The 13869-nt window shown below is 37.6% G+C and overlaps 1 protein-coding gene across 2 annotated transcripts in view; it reads right to left on the bottom strand.

Annotated features, from left to right (window-relative positions):
* Window positions 1-2560: 2560 nt before the first annotated feature.
* Window positions 2561-13869, bottom strand: part of glis1a (GLIS family zinc finger 1a) — a 47671-nt gene continuing 36362 nt past the window's right edge. For both annotated transcript variants that reach the window (XM_079819204.1, XM_079819205.1), the window contains 3 exons: window positions 3862-4001; window positions 3118-3225; window positions 2561-3040 (listed from right to left, as the gene is read on the bottom strand). In XM_079819204.1, coding sequence (XP_079675330.1) covers window positions 3012-3040; window positions 3118-3225; window positions 3862-4001 — 277 coding nt within the window. In that variant the 3' untranslated portion in view covers window positions 2561-3011. The remainder of the gene's footprint in view (window positions 3041-3117; window positions 3226-3861; window positions 4002-13869) is intronic.

The raw sequence follows: 13869 nt of genomic DNA, 5'->3' as shown, positions 1-13869 counted from the left end.
GAGATTGCCAAAAAATAGTAATAGTGTCAATATTTATCACTTTACATATGATTTCATATCGCAAATATATAGGCTATTTGTATTTTCTTTACCTCTTTATGGTTTACGTTTATTAACACTTATCCACTGCGCTGAATCTTGTAACGTTATAGGCCTAGCCCTAGTGCTTTTCATAATCCTTGTTGTTTCAATAGTAAATGTACAGAAAATAGTGCATAATTATTTTAAAGCCCTCGGTGAACAAGGCATGAAAAAATGTCCTAGAATCAACTTTAGAATACCAAATAAATACCAAAGTTGCTTAATAGCTAGGGTGATCAGACGACAGGGTTTTTATTTAGTTCTGTGTCCGACTAGATCGAGCTGTCCACGGAAATGTCCCCGTTTTACTAAACAATCCGCAAAAACACTGCAAAAGCCCGACCAACAGGGAGTCATAGGGAGTCACTGCTTGCTTGTTGCCAGAGCAGTCGTGTAGTGATTATTTTCGCCAACAGAGGGGGCTGCAAGCTACACTGATCACTACACACTCCACTGGCTCCACTACTTACTTTGGGACGAGACAGGAGCAAATCAGTGTTATCATCAGTTATCAAAAGGACAAAGTTATCGGTTTCAAGGTAGTCTCATTCTAACTACTCATTTTAAATGAAAGTACTACTATTTGTATGGATTAGCCTATATAACAGGGTCTGAACATGGCGTGGTATTTAGCCCAATTTTAAACGTTCGAAAGTGTGAAAGTAGGCCTACACTCGGATATGAACAAATAAAAAATTAAAAACCAATAATTACACTTGCAACAATTACTAGTGCAAAAGAACCCTAGGGATGGTGAAGGTAAACCGCAAACAAAACTTGAAAAGCTAAAAAAGTTGTAAATATTAAATAGGCTACAATTAGAAAATCGCCACCTTGGAATATGACTGGTTTGGAGATATTGAGCTTTAAAGTTTTTTGCATTCCATTTGACTGTGTAGAAAAAAACTTTTTATTTTGTAAATAAAAAGTTCCAAAAAAATTAAAAACTTAAAAAACAACATCACATAATGTAAAGAAGTTGTCAGAATAAGAATATGTGAATAACTAAATTTTGACACAAATGTCAGATAGAACCTTATAATTCCAAGGGGACGAAATGTAAAAAGTATAGGCTAGTGTTCTTATATATTTTTTAATATTCTTTTTTTTCTTCCATAGTGTTATTTTTGGTGTTCCGTTTGACCTCGATACTTAATTAAATTATAATAATAGAACGATAAATTATTGATAAGTATTAACATTGCATAACTTTGTGCCTAGATCTTTTTTTTACCCCTACCCCAAACGTATTGTCCCCGTTTTGTAATGAATAATTATAATAATGAATAAGATTTCAATTATATTTTGACCATTGAACTAGAAAATGTCCCCGGTTTTCATTTCAGAAATCTGATCCCCTTATTAGGCTATTATCTGAACATTAAACTACAGTAGCCTAACAGTTGGAGTAAAAGGAAGACAACCTTTTAGGCGTTATATTCAAGTTAACCGCAAGATGGAAGCATTCTATTAGGGGAGCGCGGGGCACAACCCAACGCAAGGTTAGTTGTAACGCGCATGTTTTAACCCTTTCCACACATGCCAGAATGAAGACATTTCGTGTATTTACTTGTTGCCATATCAACATTATTTAGAGAAAAAATAGCGCCAAAATAAAAAAATCTATTTAACCACAGCAAAAGTAAATTTCTTACTTAAGTTTAGTTTTCATCTCTGTTTTTTGTGTTTATTTAAAATCCGATATTATTTTAATCTTATATCTGTTATTTTACAGTTGAGATCGTTCTTTAATGCTGATCTAACAGCAGAAGACACGAGCCGCGATTTAAATTACGCAGATGGGGTGTGTTGTAACACTGCGTTACAATGAGCCTCTATTAGAAATATGCCATTATATTTTGTACTTTTGAGAAATTCTTTTGAGAAACCATGGAAAAGGGTGAATAATCACTGAGAGTTAATGTTCAGAAATTATTAATTATTATGTTTTGAACTATGCTGTAGGCCAATAGCTGTATTTAGCTGTATTTCAAAAAATGCTTATATTTTTAATGATTAAAAAATGCCATTATTTTATTTTAAAAAGTTAATAATTATATTTTGTTGACAAAATATTTTAGTTTGTCTTGTATATTTTTTTTTATTATATCAGGTAACATTTTAAGCTGTTATTTGGTCATGTTACATTGTGCCCCACCACATGTTACAAGGTACCCCACCTATGGGGCATGTTGTCACATTTCACTTCCATTCTTTCGGGGTAAATCAAGAAAAAAAAGTATACACTTTATTAATGAAACAAAACCACATAATTGTACTACACATGTGAGCAATTAATGTGGGAAAAAATAAATACTCTGAATACCAAGTGGATTTACACAAACTGAGACAGTCAAAAAGCGTTAGGTTGTGCCCCGCTCTTCCCTACTTCCTTCTGTTAGCCTGCAGACGAGCATTTCCTGGTCAAACTGAAACAATCAGGATAAACTGATTTCAGACAGACGGATAGATATTTTTTATCTGTAATTTATTTGAGAAAGAAGGCAAAATGATACACCATATGATGTGATACTTGCATCATAAAACTAATGTTTGAAAATACAACAAAAAGAAAGAATTGTCATGTTACCAACTCAATGTAAACAGCATATCTCCTAACATTCTCTGTGCACACTCAAACAGAAAATTACAGTGTCTATTCAGCATCAAAACATAAGGCTGCATCATCATCGTCATCACCGCCCAAGCCAAGGAGTTCCTCTTTTCTTTGACACAATCCTCAAGGAAGCTCACAGTGGATGTTGCTCCACTTGCTCAAAACCCATACTTTCCTTGTTCCTACGCTGCTGCTTTCAGGTGCAGATGGTCAAAGGTGTGTCTCAAGTCTACAGAGAACAGATCTGACTGAGGCAGTGCTCATATAGATCCCGACCGGAGCAGGACAGGGAGGAGAGGCGATTCCCACACACCTACTGTATGTCCTGAGTTAGGCTGTAGCCTGCCAACAAAGAGGGAGGTTGCAGAACTGAACCAGAGATGAAGGTTAGGAGCTGACTGACACAGACTGACACTTACCAGAGGAATTTATACACATAAAAGGAAATCCAGTTTGGTCAAAACTATGCAGATCATCTCTTTGATTACTGGAATTCTGCTCAACGCGATTAAACGTGGCTTGAAAAACTAGACAAAGACACAGAAAGTACAGAAATTAGCAATTTTGCATGTTCTACTTTATGGTTGACATTCCACCAATAAAGGAGGCCAAAGATCATTTTAAAATGAAACCACCTCGATATTTAATTAAAGGATTTATGGAGCATCCTAAAAAAATGGACATTTTGTTTATAAAGGGGTCTAATCATCTTTCCAGCCTAGTCCTGGTTAACAAGCACATGGATCTGATTAAATGATCTAATTTAGTGGTTTTCGAGCTGTCGTTGAACACTGATTTAACAGAGCCAGATTTTAATCATTGCCACTTGTTATTATAAACTAACCACGTAGACAATGGGAAACAAGCAAATGCAACTATAAATCTTTAACAGCAACAATGACCCTCTTCATGAAATGCTCTGTGTTCCCGTAAATGAAGGCCTTCCTGAAACAGGCTGTAAAATCAGTTGAAGGAGGTTTTTGTCCCAGACTTGCTTTGCTGACTAACGCCGCTGCGTTTTGTAAAGTTAATGCATATTCCAACATTGGTGCCAATAAGTTGTCAGTTTGCGGAAATATCCAGAGTATAAAAACCAGCAGAGTGAAGAATGCCTTTCACCATTTTTGAACATTAATGAAGGTAATACAGAATAGCTTTCTTACCATGCTGATTTATTGGTGCTTCATTAAACATCTGGTTGAGTTTTTGATGTGGGCTTAGGAAGGAGCTGTGCTTCTCCGAGACAGACTGGAGCTCATTGGTACCACTGACCAGGTTGATTGCACGAACGAGTGGAGAAAGTCTGAAAGGACACAGCAGTTGCTTTTAAGCCAAGATTCAAGAACTGCTTCAAAAAATGTCAGAAAAGATTGTCATGACACATAAAAACAAAACATAAAAACAAATAGTTCACATGCTGTACTAACTAAGAGTTATTGGCATGTCTAATTCATTAATCCAGCCATGTAGAGATCAGTACCTGATAAAAGAATGTTTCTATTTCTAACTCATTCCTCTTGAGAGCCCAGCATAGGCTTTAACTCAGAGGGACTCACAGCTAGCCTGCAAAGAACCATCATGATGTACTTTATGTGGAGCACAGTGTTCATTTAAATGATGTGGTCCCTTACAGAGAGGCCCGAGGGGGTTTGGCCCAAGCATCTTTTGGAAGATCTTCAGTGTTATTCATCAACAAGATTCTTTTGTCAATATAACATGAAGCTGAGTGAAGTGTGTGTGTGTGTGTGTGTGTGTGTGTGTGTGTGTGTGTGTGTGTGTGTGTGTGTGTATTAATATAGAATGGTGATTCAACTGACTTGAAACTACCTGTGCATTAAATGGTTTTATTGCACACCTTCCAACCAATCAGAATCAAGTATTCAGACAGACCATGGTGTGTGTGTCTGTGTGTATATATATATCACCCCCTCTATGTTGTTCTATGGTATAGACACTCTTTGTGATCAAAATGTGTAAAATGAATAAAGCATTAAAGATTATTTATGAAACATCTTGGAGAAAGAACCTTTTAATCTAAGAAATATGAAAATACAGTGCATCCGGAAAGTATTTACAGCGTTTCACTTTTTCCACATTTTGTTATGTTACAGCCTTAATCCAAAATGGATTAAATTCATTATTATCCTAAAAATTCTACAAACAATACTCCATAATGGCAACGTGAAGTTTGTTTGAAATCTTTGCAAATGTATTTAAAATAAAAAACGTCACAGCCTTTGCCATGACACTCAAAATTGAGCTCAGGTGCATCCTGTTTCCACTGATCATCCTTGAGATGTTTATACAACTTGATTGGAGTCCACCTGTGGTAAATTCAGTTGTTTGGACATGATTTGGAAAGGCACACACCTGTCTATATAAGGTCCCACAGTAAACAGTGCATGTCAGAGCACAAACTAAGCCATGAAGTCCAAGGAGTTTTCTGTAGACCTCCGAGACAGGATTGTATTGAGGCACAGATCTGGGGAAGGGTACAGAACAATTTCTGCAGGGTTGAAGGTCCCAATGAGCACAGTGGCCTCCATCATCCATAAATGGAAGAAGCTTGGAACCACCAGGACTCTTCATAGAGCTGGCCCAATCTGAGTGATCGGGGGAGAAGGGCCTTAGTCAGGGAGGTGACCAGAAGAACCAGATGGTCACTCTGACAGAGCTCCAGCGTTTCCCTGTGGAGAGAGGAAAACCTTCCAGAAGAACAACCATCTCCGCAGCCCTCCACCAATCTGGCCTGTATGGTAGAGTGGCCAGACGGAAGCCTCCTGAGTAAAAGGCACATCATAGCCCGCCTAGAGTTTGCCAAAAGGCACCTGAAGGACTCTCAGACCATGGGAAACAAAATTCTCTGGTCTGATGAAACATAGATTGAACTCTTTGGCCTGAATGGCAAGCTCCATGTCTGGAGGAAACCAGGCACCGCTCATCACCTGGCCAATACCATCCCTACAGTGAAGCATGGTGGTGGCAGCATCATGCTGTGGGGATGTTTTTCAGCGGCAGGAACTGGGAGACTAGTCAGGATCGAGGGAAAGATGAATGCAGCAATGTACATCCTTGATGACAACCTGCTCCAGAGCGCTCTGGACCTTAGACTGAGGCGAAGGTTCATCTTCCAACAGGACAACGACCCTAAGCACACAGCCAAGATAACAACTCTGTGAATGTCCTTGAGTGGCCCAGACTTGAACCTGATTGAACATCTCTGGAGAGATCTGAAAATGGCTGTGCATCGACACTCCCCATCCAACCTGATGGAGCTTGAGAGGTCCTGCAAAGAAGAATGGGAGAAAAATAGGTGCTTGTAGCATCATACTCAAAAAGACTTGAGTCTGTAACTGGTGCCAAAGGAGCTTCAACAAAGTATTGAGCAAAGGCTGTGAATATTTAGGTACATGTGATTTTTTTTTTCACGTTGTCATTATGTCATTATATTATACATTTTATAATGTATAATCATGTTTCATTTTTATTTTGTAATCTATTTTGTAAGTTATTACATGACATTTTTTATGTTAATTAAAAATATATACATTTTCTGCTCTTATTTAAAATTTTTTTTTCTTTTTTTACATTGTTTTGTGTGCAGAACCAAAAGGGAAACTTTTTTTTTTTCAGGGAAAAGACATTTCCATTCAATTTGATTGGCCCTGCAGCGCTGCCATGTGTGTGGAGCAGAGGGCCGAATCCCAATAGAGCGGCTGTCAGCACAAAACTCAGAAAACAGCTCCACTCTTTATATTTTTACAGCAAGCCTCTCTATACACATTAATCACAGCCAGCTGCCCGTACGCACCCTTAGGCTGGAATGAGAGGAATCTTTCATGCAGCGTTAAAAAATATCCCAATTTACCCATCACACTGATCCTCCACTTAGTTGACAGTGCGTTATTTTCGGCCAGCACACTGTATTGAAAGACTTGCTTAAAGACATTTAGGTAATGTATCCTGTCCTGTTTGAGGAGGTCATTAAATAAGTGAATGAAATGACTCAACTTTACAGGGCAGGAACTTTCATCTCGGAAAAGATGGATCTAACAGTACTCCTTTTAAACATACAGGTGGACGAAAAGTTATTACTACTACCAAACATTGCTCTGACTACTAAAAGAGCTCTAGAAGCAGCAAGACAGCATTTATTTGATTAGAAATAAAATAAAAAACATTAATATTGTGAAATATTGTGTTTAAACTGTCATTTATTCCTGTTGTAGCAAAGCTGAATTTTCAGCAGCCTTTACTCCAGTCTTCAGTGTCACAATCCTTATATAATATGCCATATTATATAAAAAAAAATCTTATATAATATGCCAGTTTGCTGATCAAGAATTTTTTTTTACCATTATCAATGTTGAAAACAGTTATTTTTTTGTAAAGAGTCTTTTTTAGGATTTTTGTAGGAATCTAAAGTTCAAAAGAACAGCATTTATTTGGAATAGAAATCTTTTGTAACAATGTAAATGTCTTAACTGACACTTTTGATCAATTTAATGCATCTTTGCAGAATAAGTATTTTTTTTATTTATTTTTTATCTTTCTGAACCCAAACTTTTCAATGGAAGTGTATAAGGAAAAGTGTGTATTTAAGAAGGTTTAGTTTCTGCCTTTAGTAGTTCAATTTAACCCTTAAACGCATACCTCAGGTCTTTAGTGACCCGAGACGTCATTCACTACCCTCATAGTTACCGCAGGCAGAAAACAAAAGAATAGGTATCATCAGCAAAACTTGAAATGGCTCAGCGATTTACTGCAGAGCAAGTACTGAACTAAATCAAATATGATGGTGGATCTGGTGAAGACGCAGTCAGCGATCAAAATATTAATTTGGAAGATGTTGAAAATTATAGTTTTGAGATGGTGAATATGAGCTCTGACGAGGACAGCGATGATGGTTTTAAACATCTGCTTTTTTTTTTTTTTAAACAACTGAAGCCTTCCAAGCTACAAAAGGTAACAAAATATGCTTTATTTTATTCTTCTGTAATTGTTACTCTAATATCAGGAGAGTTTTATATTATTATGAAATAGAGATCCATCCGTGGTAGATATAAATCCAGGTAGCTAAAGACCCAGATATGTAATCATGATTGGGGAAACATTCATGCATTTAAGGGCTAAAAGATACAGTGGGTAAAATAAGTATTGAACAAGTCACCATTTTTCTCAGTAAATATATTTCTAAAGCTGCTATTGTCCGTAAATTTTAATAATGTTAAATGACACAGGGAAAAAGTATTGAACACGCTTACTGAAACGTATTTAAAGCTACACAGTGTAACTTTTTTAGTTTATTCTTAGCTAAAAACACTTAGTTCTTTCCAAAATATATGTGCTCATTAATGTATATTTACTTCTTTCAAGTAATAAAGTATTCTCGTAAGTTTATAATATGCCATTGAAAATACATACGGGTGAGGGGTTTGAATGCCGGTCGTCATGTTGCCCCTCCATCTTGAAAGTACATTAGCCAAAGAGGGACATACCCGTAAACAGGGCTCGACATTAAGCCTGTTCACACGCTTGTCCTTCGGACAAGTAAATCTGTCATTCACTTGTCCGAGTAAAACATTTGCTTGTCCGGATTTTTTTTCTAAATATAATCTATTTTGAAGCAATATTCTCACCAGTGTTTAATCAGCTTTGACATATTTAAATATGCATGTTTGTCATATTTGTACCTTTTTATAAAGGGCATTTTTCCATAATCTTATTAAATATAGGATATGCTTCAGCTCTCCTTTTATATTCTTAAATTTGATCTATAAATTAAATTAGAATAAGACACTATAGGCTATTACAAATCAAATTAAATCATTTACACTGAAAAATTACAACTGCATTAAATAATGTTATGAGATTATTTTAAATATTTTTGAATATACAAATAAGAAATGTTGGAAAGGTGAAACTAAACCACCAGTAGGTGGCAGCATGTGACCGTCTTAATGAGCGAGTCATTGAGTCGTTTAAGTGAAACGGCTGATTCATTCAAGAATTTGGCGGTCGTTTACGAATAGGTCAACCTGGGAATCTTTGATTCAACCGATTCATTCAAAATGATGAATCATTCACTAACACACACTGTTGCTGTGAGATGCGTTACGAGTCTGCTGTGATATTTGTTTGGAACTATTTTCGCTGCTGAAATAGAACAAAAACAGTCCATATTGCTTCTAAAATGTAAGTGACTTAATGTTAAATAATTGTTTATGGAACTGGCGTATGAAATCAGTGTCATTTTCAGTCGTGATGGTATTCAGAAAAACAACACTCTTGTTAGTGTAATGTTGCTTAACTAACTGTATCATGTTATAAATATAAAAACTGCACGATTTTAACTGTGTATGTTAACTGAGTTTCTGTGTGTGAGCGGCGCTCATTTGTTTTCGATTTTCTTCTCGAGTTATTTTTTGTTTTGACGTTTTAACCAGGATACTTGTCCGTCGGGCAAGTAAAATTATTTTTCAAGCTTTCGCCTTTCGCGTTTTAACACTCGATGGCACCGTGTCGAATGTGGACGAGGTTGAACTGGAATCCATGTTAATCTTGGACTAAATCGGCCACCGTAGGAGTTAAAACGAAATCCGAATTGAGAGGAAAAGAAACTAATATTCACTGGATGGTCATATACCTTTTCACCGCTAGATGGGGGAAAATATCACACAGTGTAGTTTTAATACTTCGTACAAAAGCCTTTGTTGGTAATGACAGCTTCAAGTCAGGTGATTGGCTGGGCCATTCTAGCAGCGTTATTTTATTTCTCTGCACCCAATTGAGAGTTTCCTTGGCAGTGTTTTTGGGATCACATTGTCTTGCTGAAATATCCACCCTCGTTTCATCTTCATCATCCTGGTAGATGGCAGCAGATTTTTTATCAAGAATGTCTCTGTACATTTTTCCATTCATCCTTCCTTGAATTAAATGTTTGCCAGTACCATATGCTGAAAAACAGCCCCACACCATGATGTTCCCCCCTCCAAATTTCACTGTTGGTATGGTGTTTTTGGGGTGATGTGCAGTGCCATTTCTCCTACAAACATGGCGTGTATTATGGCATCCAAAGAGTTACATTTTGGTCTTATCTGACCAGACTATATTCTCCCAGTATTTCACAGGCTTGTCCAAATGTTGTGCAGCAAACTTTAAACAAGCTTCAACATGTCTTTTCTTCAGCAGTGGAGTCTTGCGTGTGGCAGTTGAGTGCATTATCTATTGTTTTCTTTGAAACAATTGCACCTTGGCTCTTGGACAACACTGATAATTCTTTTCACTCCTCTGTCAGAAATCTTGCGAGGAGCACCTGGTCATGGCTGGTTTATGGTGAAATGATGTTCTTTCCATTTACGGATTATGGCCCCAACAGTGCTCACTGGAACATTCAGAAGTTTGGAAATCCTTCTGTAACCAATGCCATCAGTATGTTTTGCAACAATAAGGTCTTGAGAGAGCTCTTTGCTTTTACCCATCATGAGATGTTTCTTGTGTGACGCCTTGGTAATGAGACACCTTTTTATAGGCCATCAGTTGGGACTGAACCAGCTGATATTAATTTGCATTGACGAGGGGCAGGATTGCTTTCGAATTACTGATTGTTTTAGCTTTCCATGCCTTTTTGCACCTCCCTTTATTCACGTGTTCAATACTTTTTCCCTGTGTCATTTAACATTATTACACATAACTTAATTTATGAACATCTATGGTTTGATTTCTTTGCATGTGGACTGAATGGCAGTGGCGCCACCAGGGGGTGGCCACCCCTGGCCGACTCCTGGCCACCCCATGGCCAGTATAAATTTTAGTAGCATCAGTTATGCATTTCATCCCTAATGCACAGCCAGGCAGGCAAGCCGCTCTAGACCTTCGATAACACACAGCCCGCCCCGCCCCTCCCCCGATGCCGCTGTTGCGCGCTCAGACAACAGTACAGGTCAGCACGTGCCCGTCAGTCAACAATTTCAAAAGAAGTAAGAAGACGAAGAAGACTACCGTAAATAAGTCAAAAAATATTCTTTAGTAAAAGAAGACGGGAATTATGTGTAGTGACGTGTAGTGATGTGTAGTGACAGCTGGTGCATGTTATGTCAATTTTCAGACAATGAAGAGAAAGTCCACAGACATCTCTTCTTATTTTAAGAAGAAAGGCTAGTAATAGTGAGGATGAGGAGGAGGATGCTTTTATTTGTATCTGCCAGTATCTGCTTTTCCCCAGTAACTGTTTTGTTTGCAATAAATGTACACCTTATGCCAAATATAATTGCAAAATAAAACAGAATTGTTGTGCAACTCAAAATGTTAACTGTACTGTTATTAGTCTATGCACATTATATAATTAGTAACATTAAATATAACACAATAAACCAAAGTATATCAGTAGGAGTTTCCTTAAGTCTTTCTGATAGTTTTCTACAGGCCGGTTTACTACACCAGTAGAATACAATTCTGAAATTATGGTTTCTAGTTTTGGTGTGCCACCCCAAGATTTTAAGTGGCCACATCTGGCCACCCCTATGAAAAATTTCTGGAGGCGCCACTGCTGAATAGGTTGTTACCAACATCTGGTGAAAATGTAATGTCAATAGCATCTTTAGAAATATACACTCACCTAAAGGATTATTAGGAACACCATACTAATACTGTGTTTGACCTTCAGAACTGCCTTAATTCTACGTGGCATTGATTGAACAAGGTGCTGAAAGCATTCTTTAGAAATGTTGGCCCATATTGATAGAATAGCATCTTGCAGTTGATGGAGATTTGTGGGATGCACATCCAGGGCACGAAGCTCCCGTTCCACCACATCCCAAAGATGCTCTATTGGGTTGATATCTGGTGACTGTGGGGCAGAGGTGGACAAAGTACACAACTCCATTACTTGAGTAAAAGTAAAAGTACCACTGGTCAAATATTACTCCATTACAAGTGAAAGTTGTAAAGACAGATTTTTACTTCAGTAAAAGTACAGAAGTACTTGCTTTTAAAAGTACTTAAGTATCAAAAGTAAAAGTAAATGCATTATTTTTTTATTGTTGCATTGTTGTATGAATGCACGCTGTGCCATCATGGTAGTTTAAGCCAGTCAGTCATGCTCCATCTGACATGCTAGCATAGGACTACCTTGAACTCATTTAAATACTTGTTTAAAAGTTACAAAGCTCTTATCGAAGTCAAAATCATACTAGAAAAGAAAGGTTTCTACATTGTGTTTATTTGACAGGATTATGTAAAAACATATTTCTGAAAGCACTTCATTTAACATTATTAGCCCAACTACGTTTTTGCATGCTAACTAACGTCATTGTCGAATGTTACCTATGCGTTAGCGCTCTATCCACAAGGCTATGGCAACTTGCCGGGTAAATCCTTAAAAAATAATTTGACCGACCATACTTCATACCAGTGTTAATTTTGACAGCAAATTTTGATTTAGTGTTAGTCATAGTCTTGACTATAACATTTTAGGCATCTGAATTGTTTTAGTTTTAGTTTTAATTGACTATAGTAAGATTTTAGTAGATTCAATAGACTAAAATTCAGTACTTGTGGTCTGGCGTCTGAGAGGCAGCTTTCTGTGTGCACATCCGGATTGAATTGAGCTCTTTCGTGTCATCGCCCTTTTTCAGACTTATCCACGTCTGCTATTCTGAATTTTAACTTTTAAGTATGACCATGGTTGTGCGCACTGCGTCTGGGAACTGATGCCTTTTATAGGCTGTCTGTAATTTTTTTTTTTTAAATCACATTTAAAGAAGAAAACAAATCATCCACTGACTTTCAAAGCAGCTACGACTTTCTACTTCGAGGGCCTTGATAGAAATGTAGTGGAGTAAAAAGTACGATATTTGTCTTTCAAATGTAGTGAAGTAAAAGTCATAAGTTTCCAGAAAAAATACCACTCAAGGAAAGTACAGATACTCAAAAAGTGTACTTAAGTACAGTACTTAAGTAAATGTACTTGGTTACTGTCCACCCCTGCTGTGGGGGCCATTTTAGTACAGTGAACTTATTGTCATGTTCAAGAAACCAATTTGAAATGATTCGAGGTTTGTGACATGGTGCATTATCCTGCTGGAAGTAGCCATAAAAGGATGGGTACATGGTGGTCATAAATGGATGGACAGAAACAATGCTCAGGTAGGCCGTGGCATTTAAACAATGCCCAATTGGCACTAAGAGGCCTAAAGTGTGCCAAGAAAACATCCCCCACACCATTACACCACCACCACTAGGCTGCACAGTGGTATCAAGGCATGATGGATCCATGTTCTCATTCTGTTCACGCCAAATTCTGACTCTACCATCTGAATGTCTCAACAGAAAGCGAGACTCATCAGACCAGGCAACATTTTTCCAGTCTTCAACTGTCCAATTTTGGTGAGCTCGTGTAAATTGTAGCCTCTTTTTCCTATTTGTAGTGGAGATGAGTGGTACCCGGTGGGGTCTTCTGCTGTTGTAGCCCGTCCGCCTCAAGGTTGTGCATGTTGTGGCTTCACAAATACTTTGCTGCATACCTCAGTTGTAACGAGTGGTTATTTCAGTCAAAGTTGCTCTTCTATCAGCTTGAATCAGTCGGCCCATTCTCCTCTGACCTCTAGCATCATTAAGGCATTTTCGCCCACAGGACTGCCGCATACTGGATGTGTTTCCCTTTTCACACCATTCTTTGTAAACCCTGGAAATGGTTGTGCGTGAAAATCCCAGTAACTGAGCAGATTGTGAAATACTCAGACCAGCCCGTCTGGCACCAACAACCATGCCACGCTCAAAATTGCTTAAATCACCTTTCTTTCCCATTCTGACATTCAGTTTGGAGTTCAGGAGATTGTCTTGACCAGGACCACGCCCCTAAATGCATTGAAGCAACTGCCATGTGATTGGTTGATTAGATAATTGCATTAATGAGAAATTGAACAGGTGTTCCTAATAATCCTTCAGGTGAGTGTATTTACTGAGAAAAATGGTGGTGTGTTCAATACTTATTTTACCCGCTGTATATATATTTATATATATATGAAGGTACAAAAAGTCCTTGTAGTCTCATTTAATCTGAGGTCATAAACGGCATGCATATAAATGATGGTCAAATAGTTTTAGATGAAGTAAAGCTTGTCAAAATGCAGGACATGACATCTTCAGAGTATTTCGACTACCCATATATT

The sequence above is a fragment of the Gobio gobio genome (genome assembly GCF_949357685.1).
Source record: "Gobio gobio genome assembly, chromosome: 6".
Classification (NCBI taxonomy): Eukaryota; Metazoa; Chordata; class Actinopteri; order Cypriniformes; family Gobionidae; genus Gobio; species Gobio gobio.
Note: the sequence above shows the minus strand (reverse complement) of the source record. Positions and strands in the feature narration are given on the sequence as shown.